This window comes from Zerene cesonia, chromosome Z (assembly GCF_012273895.1).
Source record: "Zerene cesonia ecotype Mississippi chromosome Z, Zerene_cesonia_1.1, whole genome shotgun sequence".
Lineage (NCBI taxonomy): Eukaryota > Metazoa > Arthropoda > Insecta > Lepidoptera > Pieridae > Zerene > Zerene cesonia.
In genome coordinates, this window is record NC_052122.1 from 10,006,185 (window position 1) to 10,034,131 (window position 27,947).

At 33.5% G+C, this 27,947-nt stretch overlaps 2 protein-coding genes and 1 long non-coding RNA gene across 3 annotated transcripts in view; 2 read left to right on the forward strand and 1 right to left on the reverse strand.

The window, feature by feature from the left end:
* The first annotated feature begins 1,364 nt into the window (after positions 1–1,364).
* On the forward strand, positions 1,365–3,581 carry LOC119835578 (glycine-rich cell wall structural protein-like). The gene is made up of 3 exons (XM_038360487.1): positions 1,365–1,490; positions 1,984–2,045; positions 2,260–3,581. Exons 1-3 carry the CDS (start codon positions 1,473–1,475, stop codon positions 3,446–3,448), a joined length of 1,269 nt encoding a protein of 422 aa, XP_038216415.1. The 5' UTR covers positions 1,365–1,472; the 3' UTR covers positions 3,449–3,581.
* A 2,962-nt stretch (positions 3,582–6,543) lies between these two features.
* Positions 6,544–10,655, reverse strand: LOC119835391. The gene is made up of 3 exons (XM_038360145.1): positions 10,527–10,655; positions 9,531–9,583; positions 6,544–8,815 (listed from the first exon to the last, which is right to left on the reverse strand). Exons 1-3 carry the CDS (start codon positions 10,542–10,544, stop codon positions 6,793–6,795), a joined length of 2,094 nt encoding a protein of 697 aa, XP_038216073.1. The 5' UTR covers positions 10,545–10,655; the 3' UTR covers positions 6,544–6,792.
* Positions 10,656–21,090: 10,435 nt separating this feature from the next.
* LOC119835908 overlaps positions 21,091–27,947 on the forward strand; it is a 13,892-nt gene continuing 7,035 nt past the window's right edge. The window contains exons 1-3 of the long non-coding RNA XR_005288072.1: positions 21,091–21,864; positions 22,967–23,005; positions 23,125–23,274. This is a non-coding gene — a long non-coding RNA (uncharacterized LOC119835908). The remainder of the gene's footprint in view (positions 21,865–22,966; positions 23,006–23,124; positions 23,275–27,947) is intronic.

A 27,947-nucleotide genomic window follows, 5' to 3' on the forward strand; every position in this document is an offset into this window, starting at 1 on the left:
TTAAAAGACTGTGAACAGCATGCATGATAATACGAATAAAGGTTTGTAGTAAGTATATATTTTAAGTAAAATAACAATGGGAAGTTTGGCTCGTACTGAAAACTAGATTAATGATTGAGATTCAGATCAAATTAACGATCAGATGAAATTGCTATTTAAAAATATATTATAAAAATATATTATAATAAGTTATAAGAAATGTTTCATCATAATTTCGTGCATTTTTCAGTACCATTATCATCATCAGCAGCACATATTTCTTCCCATTGTAGCTACATAGGCCTTCTATGAGCGTATATAATTGTAATTAAATTTCCTGTAAAAGATGGATGTTTGTTACTCAAACACATGAAAATGACTTTAAATAAACACCAAATTTTTATGTAACTTGGTTCATTTTGTTATGTTACTTTCTTCTCGAATTCCACGCAAGTGCAGTCGTAGGCCAGCTCAAATTAAAAATTGTAAAACTTTTATTGCTTCCTACTACGTAATTAACTTATTTATAATTGTATTTATTTGAAACTAGTCGCTCGTCCCGGCTCCGCCGATTACATTTTTGTTTAGTTATCGAAGATTTGTCAAAGTAATTAATAACATGTCAATTATTGATGGATGTTATGTTTTGAATTTAACCATATAGAAAAAAAAGGTACCATATTGGGTACTTAGGTGATAAGAGAGAATTAAGGATATACGTTTCTAATTTTGTAATACACGTCACATATATTTGTTTTAATTATTTATTAATAAGATTTAATTAGATAAGATTTTACTATTTATTAATATAATTTAATCTTATTTATATGTATCGTACCTACTTCTAGCAAAACATTAAATTAATTCTTATCCCGACTTTCATCTAAATTTAAATCACGCTTTAAGCATTAAAGTTCGCCTACATAAATCCTCCAAACTTCTCTTTATACTTAGGTTAATAAAAGTTTTTGGTACCTTATAAATATTCATATTCTATCTTTCATTTTGATATGTTGATGTTTTATTTTATGGTTACATATTTGCTAACTTTTAACAATTAATTGATAAAATATAGTTATCAAAAAATACATTATCTAAATGCGATGTCGGTTCTATTTTCCTATACACATGTCGATCTTAGAGACAGCTCATTAAATGAACTTCGGGTTAATAAAGATACTGACGTTATATTATCATGAGAACATTTTCTTAATAATATGTAATTGAAGACCATTGCGATAGACAGGAAGAAGGGAATCTACAACAGGACCTTTTCCCATAATTAGGGCCGATACAGAACTTATCGACTGATATAACAAGAGCAGTGTTTTCTAAGCGTTAGTTCCTATGTAATTATTATAATCCAGCTGAGATTTATTTTCGAAGTTAGCGCAGAGGGGTGTTGTACATTCACTGTCATATAAAAGGCACGCGTGGAGAGTAAAGTGCATAGAACCATCTGAACGATACGGCGAGGATAGCTGCTACTCATCATGGCTTCCTGTTTCGCCGTGAGTAATTTTCCAACTTGGTTATGGAAAAATACTAATACAGATGTGAAAAATCTTTGTTTGTGTGGGAATAAGAACTGGATTTGGTGATAAGTTGTGCGTGTGTGCGTGCGGTGGCGTGTGAGCTTTTTTGTTAGCAGGACTTTCCTTGCTTACGTGTAATTTTTATTTACGATAACTTTATTCAATTAGTGCCTCCATATATCCTAGCTATATTTGTCAAAATTGTAATTTATTATTTTATAATTTGTCCAAAACGTTATTTATTTTAGAGATGCATAGATTTATCTCTTTAAAAGACCGTATAAACGACAAAATTACATTTTAATTTGATGTTAGCAAAACAGATGAATAAATATAGTACTTGAATGCATTATCTTTGACTTACGTCATTTGTAACGGCGCAAGACATTATCTTGTGGAAGTGGTTCTGACCGCTTTCGTTTTCATACTCATAGGGTTTATGTAACCAAACATGTATTTTGCATTTCAGCTCGGCTGTTTCCTGTTGGCTAGCATTGGCATCAGCTCCGCAACATTCGGTGGACATGAACAGTAAGTACCATCCGTATTAAAGTATCAATTACACGTTTCTATGGCAACCGCAAAAAAGTTAGCGCAATACGAATTTCTATAATGTGTTTCCCACGCATCTTGTTGTCGCAGTAAATGGTGAAAATCTATTGTTCAACCTTTAAGATTTCACTGGGGTTCAAACGAGATAGCTTGTTTGGTTATATTAATTTACAATGGTTATTTCTTGTTGCAGCGTTCACATCCGAGTTCACATACCAGACGACCACCATTCATCAAAAGAAGTAGTTGTTCATGATCACCACGATGACCACGGCGGTGGCGGCTTCGCCGAACATTTGCATGGCGGTTTCGTTGACCACTTGAAAGGTCACGACCACGGACACGGCGGCGGTGGATTCGGCGGAGGATTTGGTGGAGGCTATGGAGGCCACGATGTAGGTGGCGGACATGGATATGATTTGGGAGGTGGTCATGACAGCGGTCATGGAGGTTTCGGCGGTGGACACGGTCACGACTTAGGAGGTGGCCACGGAGGATACGACCTGGGTGGCCACGGCGGAGGTTTCGGCGGTGGACATGATATTGGAGGTCACGGCGGAGGTTTCGGCGGTGGACATGATATTGGTGGTCACGGAGGTGGATTTGGAGGTGGATATGGAGGTGGTCACGATCTGGGTGGTTATGCTGGTAGTTTTGGCGGTGGTCATGGAGGCGGTCATGATATCGGCGGCGGGTTTGGCGGTGGTCACGGAAGCGGTCACGATATCGGCGGTGGTCACGGCGGTGGATTTGGAGGCGGCCACGGTAGCGGTCACGATCTAGGTGGTTATGGAGGCGGTTTTGGTGGTGGTCACGGAGGTCATGATCTTGGTGGTCATGGAGGCGGTTTTGGCGGTGGTCACGATATAGGAGGTGACCATGGTGGATACGATCTAGGTCACGGTATCGGCGGTGGACACGGAGGATTCAGCGCCAGCGTTGGAGGCCACGGTGGATTTGGTGGCGACCACGGTCACGGCGGTGGCTTCAGCGGCGGTAACAGCTTAGACATCGGTGGCGGAGGATACGGTCATGATGATCATGGGAGTAGTTACTCCAGCCATGGATCTGGTCAGGATAGTTACACTGTCGCATTAGCTGGAAGTCATGGCTCCGGCGGTTTAGGCGACTTCGGTGGTCATGACAGTTATTCGAGTGGAGGTGGCGGCCATGGAGGAGATAGCTACAGCCTCGGCCACGGTTCTGGAGGATTCGGTCATGGTGACTACAGTGTAGGTGCTGGCGGTGGACACGGAGGCTCTATTGGAGGAAGCGATTTTGGGGGCCATGGTCATGGTTCGGGAGGTCATGGTTTTGGAGACAGCTACACAAACGCTATTAGCGCAGGCCACGGAGGCGGTCCATATCACAAGAGAAAATAATTTCAAAATCCACTAAGTCATAGCTTCCCTGAAGCCTATCCAGTATTAAGGACTGATGTCAATGTAAATATAAGTAGGTTTAGAAATAAGTTATTGTCATGTTATGTTTGGGAGTAAATTGTTATTACTATTATTGTTTGCGTTTTATTGCTTAATTGCCATTTGTTAATTTAGTGTTACAAGCTCAGCGACTTAATGTTTTTACTGTATGCGAATTATTCCTATGTCTCCTGTGCTTTGAGTTAATAAATAATACTTAGATATTATAGAAATAAAAGCAAATAAATAATAATTGTGCTTTTATATCAAATACTAATTAATAAAAAATGTCGTTAAGCATCATTCAACACGTAAGTTTCTGGATTAAATTCTTGGCGCAGCCGTTCAAGTTAAGGTGCCACAAATTAAAGTAATGACTACTTTCACTTGCTCAAAAAACATAAATATGCTCTATAAAAATAGAAAATGCTTTAATTATGTTATTTCCTCAGTATAATACATTTTAACTCCAGCTGTGATTATACACATAATTATAAAAAAATATACTCTTGACAGCTTTACTGCTCAACTGAACATGCATTAATTGAATATTATTCCGCTGTGATAGAAATTGAATAACTAGTAAAAGTAATAAACTTCTGTTTGAAATATAAAGAGGCTCTAAAAATACACTGCATTTACCACATTCTGCGGTGGAGTACAATTACTTAGTACATACTCATTGTATCAATTTGAAAACTTTACAAATATAAATTCTATTATGAATAATGAAATAAAAAGAAAGTATTTAACTATATATTAAATAAACTCTTTCCTATGGGAATAAGAATAGGAAAGTCGTCTTAAATCACTCGAATTAAGAGAAAAGCGAAGTGAAACTTGCCGATCATAATATCCACAAACATTTGCAAATGCATTGAAATAGTGAAATGGCTTGAGGTGTTATAGAATTTCGAAAGGACTTAAAAGGATCGACGTTTCTTTATACAGAATAAAGGCTTAAAATATTTAAGAGAAACTTATGGTTTTCCGTAACAGATTCCACTATATGATTCATAATCTATCTATAAATATAACCTTTATACAACGTTTTCTAAGAATATACCATACGTTTAAAATATACATTGAAGATATGCGAAGCGAAATTAGGAGAAATAATTAAAACACGTTGCAAATCGTTTTCTGTGTGTGAACTATAATCATAATAATTATGTGCAGTAAAAAAAACCGTTATATAACATACTAATCTCTCACATAACATTTTATATAATTGCTACACGTGAAAGTAAAAGAGGAAACGGCGACCATTCATAAATTTAACATAGATATAAGATATCATCTGGCCGGTTTTGCTCTATATCAAGCTTTAATAACGCTAATCAGACGCTTGTGTTTATGAGACAGAAATTGTGACGAGAGGACTGCCGCCTTCCTATTACATTAACATGATATAATGTTTAAGGAGTCAACACATTTGAGTAGGCCCTACCTCCACAATTGTTCATGGGTGGTAGTAACCGCTCCCAGGCCAAGCTCCAGCTGTTGAACGCTCTATACTTTTACATTTATTAAATTTCAAAGTATGCTAATATACGATTAGCAGAAAACATTAATGATTATTGCTAGAACTCGCTAATCTCAGGAAATACTGGTCCGTTTTGAAAAATTCTTTCAGTTTTAGATTGCCTATTTATTGACGAAGGCTTTAGGCTATTTATGTACCACGGGCGAAGCCTGGGCGGATTGCTAGTATATAATAAACAAAGAGTAAAATCAGCATCAAACCGTTGTAATCGTAGAGCTGTTTTACCAACGACTACCAATACATTCTTATTTAACACAGTACGTAATTTCTCTTGTTTGGAGAGTAAAGCATTTACTCGGAAATAAATTTGATCACAGTGTATCACATGTCTGTTAATCTCTGAAACTGTTAATGATCCATTTATAACAAAATTAAATGTATAAGTAAGTAAACAATGAATTATTACATTATAAAAGTAATATGCTATCTAACTAAGAAAATAGGATCGCCTTAGCTATGAGTTCTAACCAATTAAACGATAATGTAATTTAATAAATAATTTTTTTATATTAATTTGATATGAGAGTCAGGCATAATGAAATATGCCGTACAAATTGGGTTTACTTCTTGTCTGTTTTTCAAAATGACATTTGACACGTAAAGGTCATTGACTTTCCTCTTTTTTAAAGAAGAGGTGAGACGAAATGCAACACGTCGTATAGTCTTAGTGAATGGCATAGGTAATACAGTAAGACTTATCGATTACATTAGGCGGTGTACCATGAACTTACCCAGCTGCTGGTTATGCAACGCATCACCAAAGTGAAGGGCATCTTCCTCGAAAGCTCCTCCGTTTCTCATGACCTTTATTGAAAGTTAAAACAATTTCCTACATAATTTTTCTTACGTTGTTCTTATGTGTGATTGTGGGAAATTGGCTGACCCCTGTTGTCAGCTTTTCTTTATCCATTATTCAGATAATTTCTTGCCAAATATTATTTGAGATAAAAAAAAATAACGTAAACCTGACATGTCAAATTTTATGGACGCATTTAAACTGTACATATTCTCAATCAATAGTTCACATATGAATTTCAATACTATAATTATTTTTTAATATTTTAAATCTATATGTATAAAATTCTCGTGTCACAGTTTTCGTTGCCATACTCCTCCGAAACGGCTTGACCGATTCCTCTGAAATTTGGTAAGCATATTGGGTAGGTCTGAGAATCGGCCAACATCTATTTTTTATCCCGATATTCCTACGGGATACGGACTTACGCGGGTGAAACCGCGGGGCGCAGCTAGTAATACTCTATATACCTACCATCTATAATGCATGTAGTGTATGAAAATAATCTTCCATCTTACCTTCATACGAAAATTATTGTTAAGTTATTATACCATTATTATTAGGTATTCTGATGCATTTATTTTTTTTTAGTTATGTAGCATTTGTTTATTTAAAGTTATATCCCAGCCATAATCGTAGTAACACTTTTTTGAGTAAAAGTGCATTTTTTTGTCATAGGCGCTAAAAAAGTTCAAAAAATAAATTAACATCATCTTTTAGTTTAAATTATTTTACTTACAACATCTAAGAATTCGTATAAAATGCATGAATTCCATTTATGTGGTATATGTATTATTTACAGGAAACAATGAATACGATTTCAATAAATAAGTTATCTCAACATTAAGTTACGAAGTATTACTATCACAATAGAATTTTAATGTTAGGCACGTGCAGAGTTAAGATCACGTTCTTTTTAAACTACCACTTATTCTAATAATAATAACTTAATTTTTCATATCACTAGAGTTTGTCACCATATTTAAGTTTGCCTCTCACTGTTGTGGGATTATTGCTTTGACTGTATGGGTGCATATTTGCCTCTCTTATGTTTTTGGCGTCTCTTGATTCTGCGACTCCTTGTTTCTCCGTAGTATCTTTATTTTGATGATTATACTGAGTATTTTGATTTGGGAGAGTCGTCACTGAAGTTGGATAAGGTGTAGTCGATTGAGTCGGAGCTTCCGCGTATTGGAAATTATTATTTGAAGCTTCAGGCAAACTTATCGGTTGGTCTTGTATCGACTTCGAATTCAAATACGAAACAATATCGTGTATGGGAGACGAAGATTTGTGCGTGAGAGGTGTAGGTGTCACTACATTCGATGATGATGTCTGATCAAAAAGGTCAAGATTATCCAAAGCGGTTGGAGTACCATCATTTATCATCGCAGGGTCGCTTCCCAAATGATTTATATAGGTTACATGATCCTTACCCCTAAAGCTTATATTTTGAGTTGATATAGATTTCTTTTTTTCTTTATGAGGTGATAGTGTAAAACTCCCGCTGTCATTTTTATCTTCTGAAGCGAACAGATTGGACGATGATGCGAATGTGTCATATTCAAAGTTGTTAGCGTAGTTGTCTTTAAAATTAACGAATGGGTCTTTAAATTTGGTCGTGCTTCCCGGAGCGGATCCGGGATTTACGAAATTATTTGACTTGTAATCATGTACAACCGATGAAGACACGCTAAAAGGTGACGAGGCACTTTGTGATCTAAACTCGTTTGGTGACTTTCCGTAGTAAGTTACTTGGTTTCGAGGTTTGGTGTTGCTATTTTTAAACGTCAAGTCGGAGAGTGATCTGTAACCGCCGTCTTCAGCTGTTGCTTCAAAACCACTTGGTGTAATTGATGGCCTTGGTATTTTTTTCTGTCGATTATTATCTGTGTATATTCCTTCATAGTAAGAGTAATCATTGGATACAGGCTTTAAAGGTTTCTTATATTTTGCAGCTTTAGCTTTGGCTAAATTTTTGAGTGTACTTAATCTTATACCTTGCCCATTATATGATACTTTCGGAGGCAAGCTCATTGGATCTTTAGTTATATCAAGACCTGAAGGTATTTCTCCGTGATCATGATATATGTGATCATGGGTTACCTCTCGTGGATTATAAGCCGCATATTCAAAGTGTGCAGGAGACGCCATCGTACCCAAAGTTGCCAGACCTGTGAAAGGATGTCTGGGAATGGCAAAAATTGCTTGAGCGCCCTTAAATGGATAGGCCGGAGCTGGTCTCGCAAAGGCTGGCATAGCAGCTATAGGATCAACTCCAATTAAGTTCGGTATTTTTGAATTTCCATCAAAAAGTACTTTATGAATATGTTCTTCACTATAAGTGTGTATGTGCTCGGTGTCTCCGTCGATAATTTTTTCAACTCTTGGAGGTTTTCTTACTTTTCTGATAGTTGCTGAACCATCAACGTCGGAATAAAATTGTTCATGGAATGGGGATACCGGATGCTCTCCTTCTACCAGTGGTGTTGCTGGAACAGGTCTGCGACGGCCGGGAAGTCGTTTTGGCTTGCTTTTCTTGACTACCTTTTTTCGTGGTGGCTCATTTAATTTAATAATTTTAACACGTTTTGGTGGGTGACCTGACCCAATGGCGACACCTGGGGCAGAAAAACCTGATGGTGCAAAATTGTCCGTTGGCTCGGAAGGTGACAGATCATATTCTTGTTCTTCTATTTCAGTGTGCGTCGGCCCGTAATACCCTCTGGCATGGTAGAGAGGTAGTAGATGTGAGGCGGCAGATGATAGGTTCGGTACTCGGTCCTGGTGGTCATCATATATATCATTAATGGGCATGAGGTGGTTGACTCCCGGCAAAACGCTGGTCGGTACCGCCACTGATCCTTCCGCGCTCGGCATATAGGCCGGGGCATATTGTGAGGACGCAGGGTGGTTCGTTATATATATCTTCTTATGGTGGTGTATGTGCTTCACCTTCTGTGGTAGATGTATGCGTATTTTTTTTCTGTAACAAGAGAAAATTAGAGATGGTATACAACAATATAGCTGATGGTACTTGATTGTATAGGCACATATAAATGTAAAAGTAAGAGTATGGATACATGCGGAAGGCGTATGTAAAAGGTAATGGTCGTTGCGTTCGCATGCGTGCTCAGCTAGTTTTTACACGTTGTTCCGTCTAGTGTCAATGGACCGGCTCGGCTTTCCCTGTCTCGCCGTGTACTGTCCATCACACGATATTATAAATTATTATTAATATGTTCAATACATGATTAATATTTTTAAGCACTCTCTATGTAGTAAATTTACAATATTTAATATATGGCTTTTGTTAAAATTTTATGAAATCGGTTTTCGATTGCTTTATTTATAATTTTGATTTAATTTCGGATTTTCTAATATTAAATTATTCATCGTTAGATCAGGGCGTACATTAATGCTGCCTGTATTTTCTATTGTTGTATTTGTAATTAATATCCGACTCCTTTGAAGCGACGGAAACTTTTACAAAACACTATATGTGAGTATTGTTTGCTATTAAAGTTTGACAGGGGTATTTATTTCATAAAATTCGTAAAATCATAATCGCAATGCATAATGACTAGATTAAAACTTCGCAAAGCATAAATAAATTCGCATTTCCTTACATGAAAGTGTTCAATATAGGGTAATTATATTTACATAAACTAAATATGCATACAAATATTAAAAGTACTTACTTAGGTCCATCTGCCTTAATAGAGACAAATGCAACAGCTACAAGAAGAGCGAACTGTAACAAAATGAATCATACATAAATATTTACAATTTAAATTCATTTCTCTGGGACTGTTTATAGTAGTTATGAATTATTGTATTACGACAATTTAATTAGTAACGTGATTAAAACAGCAACTTCATACATGCGTTTTTCCCTTTTAACTCCCTTTTTACGATAATAGTCTTAGTTTTAATACGTTTCAATTATTATCAACTCTTAAAATCAAACGAAGTTTCGTAATTAACATGTTCTTTTATTTATTTACGTTTATAAAAAAAACCCTTTACATATCGATATATTTTTGTCATCATTATTTTCACTATGATAATAATTCAACAACGGTTTCCTAAAAGCTTCACCACTTCATATTGAAAATTGCGAAGGAATCCTGAAATTGGTACAGTACTTTGTTGACATTAATACATTCATCGTCATCATACGTCTAAACTTAGTTACATTATAATATTTATGTTGGGTCGATAGCTAGAAGGATGGAGCTTTCCCATAAAAAAATATGAACTCGCACCTTTTTCATTAAATATTTAGTAACTGGTTGGAATTAATCCACGTCTTTTTCTATTAGTTTAAATATTACATATTGCTTTTTGAGCTTTGTGGTGGTTTGATTTTATAACGAAGATAATAAATTAACAAGTTCGCTCATTATAATTTCATTTCAAGTGTACCGTTATTCGAATTACGTTAAAAGCTCTAATATTTGACTAGATTACAAACTATATGAAGAATTTAATATAAAACTAAGCTATTTAAACCGGGTCTTTATATAATCATTTTGGTTTAAATAAGAACTAGAGCGGACTAATTTACGAAGTCTGAATAATCTTCAAAAATTATCGTGACTGAAACATCTAAGCATTTGGCGCCCTAAACTCACAAACACGGCACGGCACTTATCACTAACACAAACACAATCACAGCAACGCGAGATACCGACCAATTTCATCCAATCCATTGTCGCCTTCCACTATTGTCGGAACTTCGGTCTAACAATTCGTTTTGCACTCGTTTCACCACACCAGTGTTGAAGCTCGTATGATAATTGTTTGCGTTACGCGTGTTCATTTATAACATTCATTTTCACGCCTGAAAGAGTCCAGTCTTCATGAATGAATGCCATCACTCCTTGGGTTTTCAAATGATTTGTACATCTTTTTCAAGTGTTTTTAATTTACTGGGTTACACCTTAAAACTGATCGTGACTTCTTGCATTTTGGTTATAGCTGTGGAAATATGAACCAGTTGTTAGTATTTTGCATAAATATCGTATTGAAGAATTTAAACTTGTTCTGGTTTTTTGTTTTCAGCTGACAATAATATTTTACTGAAGGTTTCTAACAATTTCTGTCCTATATATTATTTCTGTACTTTATTGTATCATAGTCGGCAAAGCAGCTGGTGGGCTGCCTGATGCTCAGAGCTACCACCGCCCATGAAGATCTTACCCTAACGATTCTGCATATGTATTACCGACTCTAAAGGATACCAATGGGATAAAGAGAGGAATGATGAAGTAATAAAGGACTGGATATAATTAGGTTAGGTTGGCTCCAGCTTCACCACTTACCGTACGAAACACAGCAGCATTCTCATGCTACTATATCATGCCATTCTTCTGTTTGAGTGTGGTGTATTCCCCGCTGAGAGTTGACCCATTTTGAATCTAAGTGTGCTCGACTCCCACACTGAAATCGTTAAAATACAAGACATTGAGCGGCTTTATTCTGATAATTATAATTAATGAAATGAAGGGTGGGCGTCGCCTGTATAGGACAAATATGGCGGAGTGATAATAATGAAGTGAAAGATAAAGTTAAAAATTTTCTACACAACAAACTATTCTCGAAGTTTCAACTAAAATCTTTTTATTCGTATTTTTGTAATGTGTTTCTAACATAATTCTGTTACATCAGTTATCTAACATTATGATATATTATAAATAAACAATTACTTTAAAGTTATAACTATTGTAACGTTTACCTAACCAATGTCTTATAAAATCATTGCGTGAATTGGTACTTAATAGTTCAATTGATTGTATATGAACAGTATGCATATAGTATGTTTATGTAAGTACCTATTAGATAACAATGTGGTTTAAATAAATATTTTAAAGAGATCTTTTTAAATATGATCAAAATAAGACAAAAGAAGGAATGCGCTTTATTTATTTTATAAAGTTTATTTGTCATTTTTTCTGTATTCAGAGATTTCCTAAAAACTAGTCATTTTTTATCTACGTTGTCCACTTTTTCTTTATATGCTATATATGCTTTTCTTGCGCTATGATGTACGATCGAGTAAATAAAACCATAATTATCATAAACCTTTCAAATACCCGCCAGCCAAAAACCTATCCGATATAACGAGCCAGTTAATGATCAAACATTGTTGTTGAGTTTATTAGACGGCATCTAAGTATGATTAATGTGATAAGGACTGAGAGTCGCTCAGTAAATATCGTTGCATGCGCGTGCGCACGCGATACAAGAGCATCCGCATTACCGCTCAGTGCCAGGGTTAGCGCACATTACGAAAGGAATAAATGGTTGTCACTGGTACAGATAGCACAATACTATGCTAGTATTGCTGTCGATTTATTTCCGCCAGTAGATGATGACATAGCATCTACCATGTATACACATAACGGAGATATGGCAAGGCGAATAAACAAAAGCTTAAAGAGCTCAATTCGGATTTCCATTGATGTATCAAATAATAAGAACCTAAACATATAAACTAGAGTTGTATAGTACCGATTTCTGAAGGGACTTTGTTATATACAAAAGCCAGAAGACAGATGAGCAGTTCCGGTTATTAACCTTTGGGGATAACTTTTGACTTTTGAGTACAATTCTTTTAAATATGCAACACAATTTAGCCGATCGGTTCCATCACTTCGAACATGCAATCACATGTGTTGTTCCAATAAATATGTTAACTCCCTATATTTATTTTACTTTACACACGCCTCTTCGTTTTAAGCTTGGATCGATAATAGTGTTTAAGTAATGGGTAATGTTAGACTAAGGAGTAAACTTAGGCTTACTCCGCTTCATTTAGTAATACCCCAGCCTTTTGTGTAATCGCCGCAAAAAAGTTGAAATGCGTGATCACATAAAATTTATTCATAGTAAAACAAATAAAATTAAATCATAGTAAAGCACATAAATTGAATCATAGAATGTTTGAAAAAGTACATTTAAAGATGAGAAAAATGAGACACAAATGTGAAATGTGATATTTGCTTTCCGTTCATAAAAACGTTGCGGGTAGATTTCAATAATTAATACCAAAATTCAACACCATACAACAAACAATACCAAAATAAAATTAATTCAAACAATTAATCGAACATTGCCCAGAAAGCTTGGGTAACATGAAGAGAACCCGGGTTCCTTTTAGCATTATCCGTAACACTTACACAAGGAGGATTAAAATAATAAAACAAAACGATATCTTCAGTCGACAACCATAAAGCACGATCACGTAATAGCAGCTATATACAATTCGTTACCGAGGAAATCGAAACGCGTAACATTATTGCTCTATTAATCTTTATGTATGTGTGTGATTCTTATTATAATATCTAATAAGATTTATTCGTAATCTTCTATTTTTGTTAACAATGTCTTCGGAATGGGAAGATGGATGAAACAGTATGAACTGGTGAATATATAACCAAATAAAACATACATTTTATGGCTATAGTTATTTGCTTATTAACTACGCATTAGTTAATGTGAAATTAAAATAACAGAAAATGGGAGCAATTTCTTTGCATGCATCGTTAGGTTTGAGAGTCATCGTTGAACTTTATACCTCGTATTTAAAATTTACACATTAAAATATAGCAATAAAATACCACACAGCTATAAATAGCAGCTATAAACATAAATGTTTCAATTACAAAATAAAAATCTCTTTCACAATATGCGTTTAGAGTTTAGAGAATAATTTAAAATCAAAGCATTTCATTTAAGACAGAACAAGTACGCAATGCGTGCATGCTCATTACCCGTTCATATAGTTAACTTCTAAATGTCTAAACATTTTCTTTTATAGGGGCTTGTTCTGCATTTAGTGATGCGAATAATTAGGATGAGTCGTTATAAAACAAATATTACACATTGGTTATGTTCGAATCCGGTCGGAAGTTAGACGTAACTGCGTAGCGCAATTCGGAAATACTCAAGGTACGAAGGCTGTAATTGTTTTATTGTTTATAAGAATTATAATTCAATAAGTCGAGGAATAGTTTGTTTTTATATTCTGAAATATCGGCTTCCTGATGAATGTGGGGTGGTATAGAGGATGTCTTTATTTAACATATTTCTAACATTCTTACGCGCGTAGTGCTTTTATTGTGATGTTGTTTGATATAAATATTGTTGTAATATTTCGGATTTTATATAGAAGCCATTTAGAGTTCCTTTGTGCACATCGCGTACATTCCTGAGTAGCCTCCTTGTGAGAAGAATGAATTGAAATTACATATGTTACAAAATAGCTTTCAACTATTATTGGGAAAATAATTTTTTCAATGTATACGTGTAATGACGTTGTTCAATAACTGTAAGTTTTTTTAATTGGATTACATTCTGCTTTTATTGTTTGTCATATTTATGATTTTCACACTAGAACAAATCGCGTGATTGTTGTATTTCAAATAACGACAGTAATTGGATTAAATAATACGGTTATTTGCCTTGTTTGATGTAATTTTGTTTGTCACTAAGGTTGGTGATACGACATTGAAATTGTCTTTAAGTTTGAGAAAATTGTTAATGATATGATTTCAAGTTCTAACGTATTCAAGTAAATAAAAGTTTCTTTCTTTCTACGAACATTTAATTTAATTTAACATCAATGTTTAGTGATAAATACATATATAATAATTATTTTATAAATATTTAATATCAAGTTGGATAAGAGATGGATGACTAAACGCTTTAAAATCCTTCTTGAATTATTAAACAATTACAAATACTGTTTTTCTTATAACGGAGAAACATTATTCAAAAATGTTCTTTAAGATTGCGTTATATTAAGCCTATTATATTCATACTTTCTTCGTACTAATAAACTTTTGGTTTGATAACCAGAGATTAAAGTAAGTAGGCCATGTCGCTTGCATTTCCCTGTCCATGTATCCATAACTAACGAAGTTAAATACAAATTGTGTAGATACGTTCATTTATTATGCGGGCTTCCCACTTTCTACCATCCTTACCATGATGTATCGTAATTCATATTGATACATTGTTAACATTAAACGCAGTGATTAGTCGTAATATATGGCATTATTCCGTTACTTATAATGACTTTTATAAACCGATTCCAATGAATGTCTTTGAACAAACGGAGATACATTTATAATCTTAATGGTGTTACGTTTTATAGTCCATTGAAGTGTGATTAGCTTTTAGGATTTTTAATGTTTTTTGTCAAAGTTTTTTCGCTTGAAAGGTTTACAGGTATTTGATTGAATTAAGAAGAAAAATGTATTTTGTTAAATGGCAAAGAAAATGCCAATGCAATTATTGCATGTAAATTTAAATTACCAAAAGAAAATGTTGGCATAGATACTAATATGGTATTCTATTATATGTTGCGTAGGTAATCAATTATTTTCCTTAAAACGCACCACCTTTACACATGACACGATACATGCTAGCAAGACAAATAAAGTATTTTATCAAAACATTTAAATCGTAAATGAGTATAAATATAATATGCTTATAAGGGAAGCCTGGACAAAAATAGCATACATAATCTTTCGTTTCTAAAAAATGTATAAAACTACAAAAATTACATATTTAAACAATCCTCTTTCCCATGATATTTGTCGTTGTACTATTTATCAAACGTGCTTCTCAAAGATTCTAGTCGAAGGAATAACAGAGCTTGAACATCTATAAACGAAGCACCAGTATCTATCTAATTATGCTATGTAAATCCGTTCCCACAGAGTCCGAACCGACGTAATTGTAACCAATTTCCGAAACATTTTATTACCATGCATCCATGCAACTATTAAATCGTTATCTTGGGCCTCGAAATCGCTTCGCTCTTGTGTGACGCCTCTCGGTAATAAAAACTTAATGCGTACTTACGGCCAGGGGTCATTAACATAGGTTAAACAAATACATTATTTATTTTAGTTTTATGTTTATGTGGATGCAATGAAAAGCGAGTAAGCTTGGATTATCTTATCTATGCAATATTTATAATGCGCCCGTTTGATTTGGGTGATTTTTTTGAACCGTTAAGCTATAAGCACGTGCTTTTTTTAGGTAAGAATCTATCACCACCCGCCTGCATATCCATATAGCTTCAGTATATTGCCTGGAGTGCAATGTTTGTGTGATGGGGTATATAAGAAAGATCGGGGGCATATCAATTGTTATAAATGTACTGATACTTTTGGATATATGTTTAAACATTTTATTTTACCTATTTTAATTGGAGTTATGAATCTTCGAAGTACGATTTCTTTAAAATTTGCCTCTTAAGTTAAAATCTCCTCACAATACGGATATTTAACAGCTTTACTTTTTGAAAGTTCCGTATTCAGCAAGGCGTTGTGGTCTGAGCGTCGGACTTAAAACAAAAAGTCGGGAGTTCGAGACCGGACGGCCATGCTTGTCAGATCAGCAATGGAGTGACAAGGGAAGTCAAACAATAGTCTAGTTTGGTTTTTAGTTAAAGCGAGAAACTTTCGGTCACCGATTGCAACCCACACTTGACTGTTGTCAAAACTAACCAACCCGAAAATGTATTTTTATTTTTTTAGGTGCATTCTATGCAATAAATAACTTATTTCTCGTTTTTTAGATGCATTCACTACAATAAATTACTTTTTATATGTACTAATATCTAAATTATGTATCAAAACATTGTAATAATATTTGCCAATGTAAGCAATGATGTGCGTGATGCAGAAAGTGAAATATTTGCATGACGGAAAAAAGGAACGTATTAGGTAATAGTTTTTGTTAATGAATATATAAATATTCAAGTTTTTTTATTCTATCTGGAAAAGGATTACCTACTTGGAAAATTGACTGGCAGGATATCATGCAGCGGGTGGTTGGCCCGAAGGTAAGCGATCTCCGCCTTTGAACATTTGCAGGCATAGAGTCTGTGCTAATGTATTGGCCGCTTTTAAGGGATAGGGGATAAAAGGGGGTAAGGATTAATTATGGAAAACCTTCCTAAGATGAGGTAGAAGGAAACTAATTAAATAACTTTATCGTTTAGCGCAGAAATTCACATTTTAAACGTTAAAACGTGGATTAAGTAAAAATTATTTCTATCACTAATTTATACCTGTAAACAACCTAACATTCAATTACTAAAAATAGGGGAACAACAATCAATTAATTTACCCACAAAGTACATTTTTAAGTGATGAGGTAATTTTTGGTTGATTTAATAAATCACTTTCCCGCGCTATTTCCCTGATTTCATTTTCACTAATTTCACTGCCCGCGTAAGTACAGGAAACCGGCGCGCACGCAATCTCTGACACCTCGAGCGTCATGACGTCATACAAACAATTGCTAACATACTTATTATAATCGAGATATAATTGAAACCAAATTTGTATCATTGTTTATTTGTCTATATATTTTACGTGTTAATTAAAAATATGGATAAATTACATTTTTCCTTTTTTATTAGTAGTATTTTATAGATAATTTAAGGTTGCAATATTAGTTTTATATGTTTAATAATATATAACTCAATTACTATATTAAACTCCCATCGAAATACTGTAACTCGAATATTTGAGTTGAACTAATACTAAGAACGCAGACTTGTTAAAGCAAAATAAATAAACAAAAAAGCATAGATATGGCTTATACAATACCTAAGCATCAATATACAACACAACATAATACGTTATAGAACCACCATAATTCGGACGTTAGTCATAATTTATGTCCTTTTATAGATTGCATCTCAATCACCTCGGCGAGTTTACAGTATGCTTGGATATCTAATGAAAAACTGAAACAAAATAAATATACTCCGAGTAACCACCTCAAGGCCACTGATAACATAATATTATACTAGTAATAATACTAAACTTATTTTATCTCAATATAGTTAGCATAGTTAGTAATATATTTAGCATTGTAGTAGTGGCAAAATTATTTTATTTTATATAAGACATGATATACTAACATAGTTTTTAAGAATTAATTGTTACTAACAAAATGAGTCTGAGTTACTCGAAATTAAATAAAAATAAATAATAATACGTCTGGTAGATTCCTTAAAACACCGATATTTTTATGACATTCATCTATTCATTTATATGCTTTTTAACGTTAATTTATAAATTACCTTCAGACTTGATTTGACGCACTTCAAACATATAGATTAATTTCAACAAACATACAGATTAATTTCAAACATTTTACACTTATCAAGGAGATACAACAATACAATAATTCGATGAGTATGTTTTAGTATCCTTATAAGAATCGCCATTATTAAACAATTTCCTTGTATGTACTCTGCTTGAGAGTAAGTCAGACAATTAAGCTGATTCTATCACTAAGAAGTATTTTTAGGTATTTGTTTTAACCATATAAATTATTTTCCGTTATAATAAGTATACAAATCGGATTATTAACTTATTTTCTTACATACACATACAATCACATCGACAGCTGAAAATACCTTTGTTGCAATGTCATAATGATTGTTACAGATCAAATTTTAAAACATTAATTTTTAAAAGATGATGCAATAAAAATTTGTCTCAGCACAACATAACAAATTATATATCTAAGATCTGCTTAAACTAGTCATAAGTTTATTTCAAATCCGGTTAGCCAATTCTATTAAATCCAGTTACTAAACTCTAACCTTACAAACTTAAATATAAATAATATCAGTAGGATTATAAGAAATATGAACGTATTAGGAAAACAAATAAATTATAAGGCACATCTCATTGATAGTGACCCAAGCGCAGGAAGAAAGAAGCATCAATCTAGTGTAATGCCAAAGCCCATCGGTCCACTCTATAGTTTTTTTACTCTTTCTGATTATTAGGCCACATTAAAATGTCAGACAGTGTTATTCAAACTGAAAGGAGAAAGATGTTAGCTTTTAAGGTGTCAGGTGAGTTTTTGTCCATATAAAATGATGCTTGTAGATAAGTGTAAATAGAATGAAATTAGGGAAGCAATCTTGAATTATTTGTTAATTAATCATTTAATATTTTTCATTTATATTTTAGGGATAAAAAAATTCCAATGATCTTCATCACAAGCAGAGAACTGTATAGAATTGCTACCAATTCTAATAGATTACAATGAAATTTATGAAAATAAAAATTTTACATGCAATTTAATGTATAATATCAACATTGATTAAGTAGTTTTTGAGCAGAGAATTGTATAGAAAAATAATAAACTTAAAAATAAAAATATTTGGGCATCCATACTGTCATGTACCCCAATGCGAGTCTTTTAGAGTCACGCTATATTTGAATAAATTCGTGGTTGGTTTCATGACGTAAAAAAGAACGAACGTCTCAATTAAGTCCAAAAGTTTGACAAGCGCTGTGCATAAGAAGTGGTCTCCTTAAGATTTATTATATACAAGGAAGAAAGGGTCGAGTTGTAGCGGGATGTATTAGAAAGTGGGCTTATCTTACCATTTTTTGTATTACGGTAAATCGGCTCTGGATATACCATAAGAGATGAATAACTAAACGTATTTATTTAATTAAAACTCATTTTGTAATTTCATAAATTATGTAAATTAAATAGAATATGTTTTTGTAAATGAGCATTATCCTTTTAAACTTCTCCATATCACTTGAACGAGTTTTCCTTATTAAATATATAATTATTATACACCATTTGTATTTTATTTTATTTCAAACATAATCCATTTTTTAAATTCATTCTAGCTTACAAATTTGCAAACTATAGTCTATTTATTTCCTATTCATTAAATCATGTGTGTACGAGTCTATAATATATGCGTATTTCACCAAAACGTAGCCAAACGAATTGCTAAAGCTCCGCGTGTGGTAATCGGTGTTTCCTGAATCATGAGCGAATTTCGGGATTAGCTATTATGATGAAAATGTACGGATTATTAGGACGAGTCTGCCCACGGGTAGTTAATTGATTCGTACTATATATATTACTTAACGATGTTTGTTTCCTGATGTCTGAAGACTGACTTCATTTACATTTCCATGAATATACTGTTTAATTCCTGACAATCTGACACATAACAGATTCAGAATTTGGGTGATTAATAAATTTATTTGTTATTATGTATTTTAACTCTTTGTCTATTACCTCGAGCTTTTTGGGATGCTATGTAGTCCATTTGCCTCGGCCGGCATAATAATATTTCTATTTAACCTAATCAAAGGTGACCCGAAAAATCTAACGGTATATTTTAGCACTTCTCGAAAATAAATAATGTATGATTTTCAGTAGAAGGCATAGCTCAATCTTTTTTTTCAAGTCTAATTGAATGTTGTTGTTTATAGTTATATTTTGACTTGAAATATTTCACAATTAAATCGATATGTATTACCTGTAAAAAAATAATTAAATATAATAAATGAAAACAGACAAAAAATATGACACCAATTGTTTATATTGCCATTAAAAAACATATTTTTTATTGATTGTTTAAGTTAATAATGAACACACTGTTTTTTAATATTGTACTGTACGCGGAATTAATTAAAAAAAGGCATTTAATATTTAAAACACATAATATAACTTGACAAGATATAACTACTTCGAAAATAGAATTCCCTTGCATAATTCATTTTATATCAAATATTCTCTGGCTTGAACTTCACAGGGTATTTAGAGCTTAAATACCCCGAAAGTCCGAAGCAATGAAACTGGTTCTGCGATGCCTTATATACTTATCAAGTATCACACATATCCAAACAATGTTGTATGATATTGTACCACTACATGCAGAAGGTATTACACAGTCGCAATGCAATTCTGCAAATGGCGGGAATACAAATTTCATAAACTGTTCATTATTATTATTTTTTAAAGCAATTAAAATGGTTTTATCATATTTTATTATGTGACAAATATTAAAAATTACTTTGCGTTGGCTATAAGACTAAATTTATGTGTTTTTATCTCATTTAATCGTATAATTCAAATCCGTACCAAAATCAATTGAGTGCTTTTTATGCGTGGATTTAATTTTTTTTAATTATAGACTATATTTTGAGTTTTTAACAATTGTTCTAGATTTTACCGACGCCATTTGCATTTAAAATTATCTCGTTTTCGATATTCCGGTTTTTAAAGGTTCGTGTTATGATTTTTCCCAGGTACAGACCGGAATGCACATGCGCCATAAACTTGTAATAACAACATGCACTAGGTTCAATAAAGGTAATGCACGAGGTCCAAAAATAGACCCTAGACTTGCGCAGTAATAGAACCCTAGCTGAATCTGATTGATTTATGCAACAGAAGTCATTTAGATAGCTATCGGAACACGCGTGTGAATAAATTATTTTTCATTGTGCCTATTTCCCATACATTTTTGAAGACTTTATTATATGTGAAGTGCGGTTAAGTGTGGTGCTATATACAGGCTATGATAATGAACAGTGGTTATTTTATTGAACTATATAATGTGCTGTTTGCCAAATATTGAAAACACCGGTCGGGCCTAAGAAACTATTCTTTCTTCTACATACAAACAACGCAACAGGTTGAGGCGAGTGGCGCCCTCTTGAAGATTTCTGAGAATTACAGTATATATACAAGTTAAAGCCATGTGGGAAATTTATACTTATAGTACTGTTATAACAGACAGCGATAACCTTTTCATGGAATATGAATCATTAACAGTATTTATTAGACAGAGCATTGCGGCCAGATATCTTTTGAACTTTTTCTTTCGCATTTCGTTTGTTATCATCGTGGAGACCGCAGATGGAGTAAGGCATACGTATAACCCAAGTGTACAACGTCAATCAATTTTGAGCCGTATTCTGCGCGGAAGGCCGATCTCAGTCAGAATCCGTTGTTGCGTTCTAAGTAGGTTCTCATTTCACTAAATGAGAGAGTGAATAACTGTGACAAAATTTACTCCCAGACTATTGACAATTGTGCAAAAAAAATCTATTTTAGTCGCCGAGAGGTAGCTCTATCTAGGGTCGCTCATACTGCGCATGTCAGCTTTGCTGTCAAGTTAGGCAGAATTGAAAAATACTCGTAACGGCGCAGGGAAGTCAAGAGCTGGTTAGTACCTACTTTTTGAAAATAAATTGCAGTGCCAATAAAACTTTGTATTGTTTGTGTTAACTGAATATAATATGTTTGCTTAAAATAATTTGATCGTTAAGTTGGTTATGAAGACGCTGCCTAACATTGTTTGCGTAATTAGATTTTCTTAGAATTATAATTGAAAATCGATTTGTGGAACTTGCTTTGTGCGCATTGCGCATATGCTTTGTCATGCGCGATAAAAATCGATTGATCTTTGACCTTCAACACGATAGCTGTAGGCGAATTTAAAGAAAAGTTGTAAAAACAACAATAGCGATAAGTAAATATAAACAAAATAGGAAGGTAGTACTAGCGAATGTAATACCATTTCAAGATAAAATTTGTTCAGAAATTGTAATTCCTATATACCAGCGTATATTTACAACATTTGTATTTTTAAACTTTTTATGGAATAATTGGCTATTATATGTACGAATGTTCAAATTAGAACTAGATGGCGTTGAGTGGTGTGTGAATGTATAGGTTTTACTTTCGTGCATTTGTTTCAATTATGAACTTTCTAGCTTTTGCCCGTGGCTTCGCACCCGTAAAATCTCGAGTAAAACTGTAAAACCCTTTTTTCTATGTTATTATATATATAAACCGTTCTCTTGAATCACTCTTTCTATTAAAAAAAACATATTTTTCGGCGGCAGCGGCATATATAAGGAAATTAATTGTTTTGATTTATGAGAAGATTTTAAAACACAGCATTATTAAGGAATATACTTGATACGGTATACATATATTCCATTATAATTTTTCGGCATTGCGAGCCACGCCCTGGTTAGTTTTCTAGAAATTTTTAGTGCATTCTGCGCAGGTCTGTAATGGTTCGCGGCGAAGATGGCGCTTTTATATTGACCTGTGGTTATAAATGCGTCAGTTGCCTGCACATGCGCAGGTGTTGCTAGCTAACATCGCACAAGGCAGATCCGATCGGCGTTTGACGAGAAGTACACTCTCTTCTCGTTTTTTATCCTTGCCCAAATGATATACCGATAGGTACGTTTCTTAAGACATCGGGTGTTATAATAAATGTAATCCTGTTTCATAATCAACTTGGAATTGGAAGCAACTGGCAACTTGTCTTCATGGGCAGACTTCAGTCCAGGTAAGGCTTAATGTTCTGTTTGTGATTTTAATTGCTACTTTTATAAAAAAAAACATTATATGTGAATATAACTTGTGAACTACATCATTTCTATTACATGAAATTTTATTGACTTCTAGATTTTAGTGGCCTATCTATTGCGCATGCTCTATAATTTGGGCGTGGCTGTTCTACTGATCTGGGCAACTGTTTGAAGGAGACAAAGGCATTCAGCGTTTTACGCGTCCGGGCTTTCTTGCTACTTCTGCTGCCTGTGTGATATTCGTGGGGTATATCTTATTAGTCTTACTATTTTCTGTATGTACGCATCGAATAAACCTATTCGGTGTACTGGTAATAATAATACTGTTTGGACATTTTCTAAAACCTTTAGATTCAGCATAAGTTCTGTTTATTTGTGTGTGGTACATGGGTTTTTTAAGCTTTTTCGTATGTGGTATATTTTCAGTGAGGTGACAATTTAATGTTTTATGATACTTTATGGGACAAACAAGTAATCCACTTTTCCCTTTTTTAAGGGAATGAAATTTAGCGTTATTAAAGTTATTTAATCCATACATATACATACACAACACAGAAACCAGAACATTTCTGTACAATAAACATAAAAAAGAGTAATTGTTTTGCAATATGCATTTTAACATAACTGTAATCTTCACCCAAAATAATGGTTTGTATTTATCTGTTTGTCTGTTTGATTGTGAGTCAATCACGCAAAAAATTGCAGATTTGATAGCTTTGACAGATTTCGACAAAACTAAAATGTTTGTAGACCAGTATCAGATTCAACTTTTATACTATTTTTAGGGGTGGTTAGTCATATATGCCACTGGGGAGTGAAAATATCGTTGAAATTGAATGAGATGTCGTTGGATAGGTCTTTAAAAATAAAATCTAAGGGGTTTTTAAATATTTGATGCTTGTATCAACGGATGACTAGATATACGTATCTAAAATGGTAGAAATATCATACTGCCAGTCTATGCGAGCGAAGCCGCGGGCGGAAAGCTAGTGTAGAATAAAACGGTATGGTTCAAGCAATAATTTGTTTTCATCAAATGTAAAGACTTGCTTACTAATTCTACCTACAATTAAACACGACATGATTGTATAGTTTATATAAAATCTTAATAATTTGATATTATTAATATGAATGCGCAGGATCTCTGCCTATTCGTCTGTCTCTGCCTTCACTCTCATACTACTGAACCCATTTGGAGAAAATTGGGCACAGTTACTTTGAGGCCCAAAATTTCTGACCCAAGGCTGACAATAGGATAGTTTGTTAGTCCAGAAATGCTTGGGAAACGGTAACTGCGCCTAATATACCACCGGTACTTTTCCCTTAATTACGCGATTGAAGTCGCGGGCGGATACTAGTCTACTTGTCAGCTGATGGATAACAAATCAGTCACATATATCCCTTTAAGCACTCAATAGCATATCAATGCATCCAAAATCCATTTTAATCATTTGAAAGGTATATAGAGAGAGTCAAGGCTTCTTAAAGTCAATTCTAAAGATGATTTATTGTAGAATTATTCTAGTTAATTAAATAAAAAGGCAGGGAAAAACTCTTTAGAAGTTTGATATTAATGCAAGTATTGCTAGCATTTATCAGAATAGGAGTAGAATAAGTATTCATATTATTGCTTTATAATATGAAGAAACTATAACTATCTCAAGTATATGTGCTCATTATGTTATTTATTTACCTTATAGTCTATAGAATAATATGTTTTTGTTAAAACTATTATTTATGCACAAAATTATTAGTTCACTTGTTTATTTTACACAAAAATTAAATAATTTAACGAGCAATATTTGCCACCTAAGTAAAGGCCAACATCACTTATAAGCATTAAAGCGAATAGATGACAATTAGCTGTTTTTGCTCTAATCATTTTAGTTGCCAATTACTTAACTATAGCTTGGCCCCTTACCAGAATGATAGTATCAACGCCTTTACGAGAAATATTCATAAATTTGTTTTTTTTTTATATCCGTTTAATATCAAAATTCCAGAACCAAGGATAAGTGCCTGAACAGAAGTTATTTAAAAAATTAGAACACTTGCATGATTATAAACAAATAATTCGAACGCGTTATTATCACGTCGACAATTCAAGTTAAATTGAGAACTATAAATAAGCTCGATAGCCGTTAAAATATTTATAAACACAAACAAATCGTAGGAAACTCGAAACCAATGCCATATAGGTCTTTTCGTGGGACGTAAAATTTTATTTTATCTCATAATCCGGTTTGAATTATTATGAAATGTAATCTCTCGACAAACGACTGCGGTCAGGGCGATGGTTGACTTCGGGCTAATTAATTGAAATATTTGAAACGGTGGGACGTAATAATTTTCAAAAACCGCTATTTATTCGTCATGATGGCCAGATATTCGAGGATGCCGCTGATGTTGTCAGCTGACTCAATACTATTAAGAGAATTAATGTATTGGTACTAGTTTTGGTATTTTAATGTTTATCATAATTTCTTGACTTACAGCGTCAGCAATAAATAATTCAATGTTTAAGCATACTTAAATTGGAAGCAATTAATTTGTATAAGTAATTTTGAACTCGGTAAGCGTTGGTATTGTAATATTATTAATTTTGTCTTTTGAATAGGAAATCGAAATACCGTTATAATATATAAGAAATACATTAATTACGAATAAAATTTTAAGCTGGCAGCACAGTAAAATGATCGATATAGCATTGTTATCCATATTCATATTTGGCTTTCGATCACGATAACAATCTTAGCTTCACTTAAATAGCTTTAATGAATAAAATAAAAATAAAAAATTGCTTTGATCAAATAGACGGAATCATATTTTAAATTTCATCTACCATCATTTAAGATGAGTTTTGCGCCGCTTCAACGGCTCCCATGTACCCGCATATGTCTTATGAATGCTCCGTGTAGAACCTATTGGCTACTCACTCGTCATAGTGATCTTCTTCGACGGTTGGTAACGCCAATATTATTAAAATAGTGAATTAAAATTAAATATTTATTATTTTGTGGTGTAATCCAACTACCCTCCTTACACGCGAGTACAACCAATCACCACACGCTTTAACCAACGGTGGACCAACGGTGAAACCAATCAGCGAGCCATAGCTGACTTGCATTGTTAAATCGAGGGAGTCTAGTCCAGAAAGGGTTTAAGGTTAAGACAATTAAGGTTAGTGAATCACCTTTTCTCAGTCACGAGTTTTTATTGATCGGACACACAAATGTACTAGCAAAAAAATTGAACAAACAAAAATCGGTAAAAATTGTTTCATTTTAATAACGAATTTTCTAAGCGTTACCAAGTAAAAGCTGTTTTGGAGATAAACAAAAGCAAGTGTGTAAGGTTCAAACAGTCTTATTGTTATTAGTACAAAATTTTGTAATTTTAAGGCTTTGAAGGAATATTTTTTCGTCTTTTTTCTTAAATTGATCTTTCAAAATCACAGAGTCTTAAAGTTTCGCTGCTTTTTCAAATTTGAGTTTTTTCGCGCGATGACGTCATGCTGCGAGTGATAGGAAACGTCTGTACAAAAAATAGATTTATAAAGTCGTTTGCACTTAATACTATAATAAATACATTTAAAATTAGGTGCAACGATTACATTGCATATAGCTATACCGATAGAAGTGAGTTTAGTGAAGCCATCATCATCATCATCATCATAATCATCAGCCCATACACGTTCATACCGCTGGGACACAGGCCTCCTATGAGGGTTCAGGCTATAATCCACCACGCTGGCCAAGTGCGGGTTGGCAGACGTCACATGTCGTCGAACTTTTGATTCTTGGACATGCCGGTTTCCTCACGATGTTTTCCTTCACCGTTTTAAGCAGTGGTGATGTTATCCACATGTGCAGATAAATTGAAAAATCAATTTATTTCCAGCACACTCGCCCGGTCTAGAACCTCTCTAGACTTATCGATTTTTGAAGTCCGAGGTTCTCACCACTGAGCTACCACTGCTGCTTACCTTAGTAAAACCACCGATAACATAATACTATTCTAATAGTAAACGAGAGGAACAAGCAAAATGTGACATTTGCATGTTTGCGCATCTTGCGCGATACTTGCTTGAGAGCGGCGATTGAAAACTGAATAGGTATATAAGTAAATCTCTAACTATTCATTTATATTAGTATTTTGATCATATAGTTTTCTTGTTGTGAAGACAACTGTTTGTTTTCTGTTGAGCATCCACTGGCAGGGGATATAAGCAGTTTCCAAATGCACTAATTTCAAAATTAACTTTCAAAAATATTAAATGCTACATTATATGCAGTTTTATCATTCGATAAACGTTATCGACATAGGTAAATTACAGTTGATTTCGTCATTTATCTACACAATTTTTATGAAGATGAATTATTTGATTTTTTATTTGCATTTACAAACCTACGAATCTATTGAACTGATTTGAACTGAAAAATTCATACACTGTTGACGTCTAAATATTAAATATAGTCATAATATTTATTTGGTCTTAGTAACGATCCTTGTCAAAATAAATTACTTTCTATTCCAGGAGGAATTTGGTAAACTTTGAAACTAATGTAATAATATAACAAAAATAACCAGACCGATTGTTAACGTAATTTGGTACATGATCTACTTATATTCAGTATTTACAACTTTAGTCATGTATGGTACGTAATTTGTACTTAGAACTAACAGTTTGACAGATTTTGAATTATATAATAATAATAAACATTAGTTTGTTTTTAAATTAAAAAGTAATCGCCAACGATAACTCAAAGCACTGCCCTCCCTTCGCCACCCGCGAGTTTATAAGGGTCATATATTTAACTATAGTTGTAGATTAGGCATCTATTAAAATACTTAGTCTGGCCATAAATACTGTTACACTTAATTATAAAAAAATATTACATTTGAATTTCGAATCTGTCA

Excerpts from the sequence above, each read along its gene's own strand:
- LOC119835391 (XM_038360145.1), bottom strand. Across the intron at positions 8,816-9,530 it reads ATTAAGGCAGATGGACCTAA|AAAAAAAATACGCATACATC; the intron begins GTAAGTACTTTT and ends CTCTTGTTACAG.
- LOC119835578 (XM_038360487.1), top strand. Across the intron at positions 2,046-2,259 it reads ACATTCGGTGGACATGAACA|CGTTCACATCCGAGTTCACA; the intron begins GTAAGTACCATC and ends TTCTTGTTGCAG.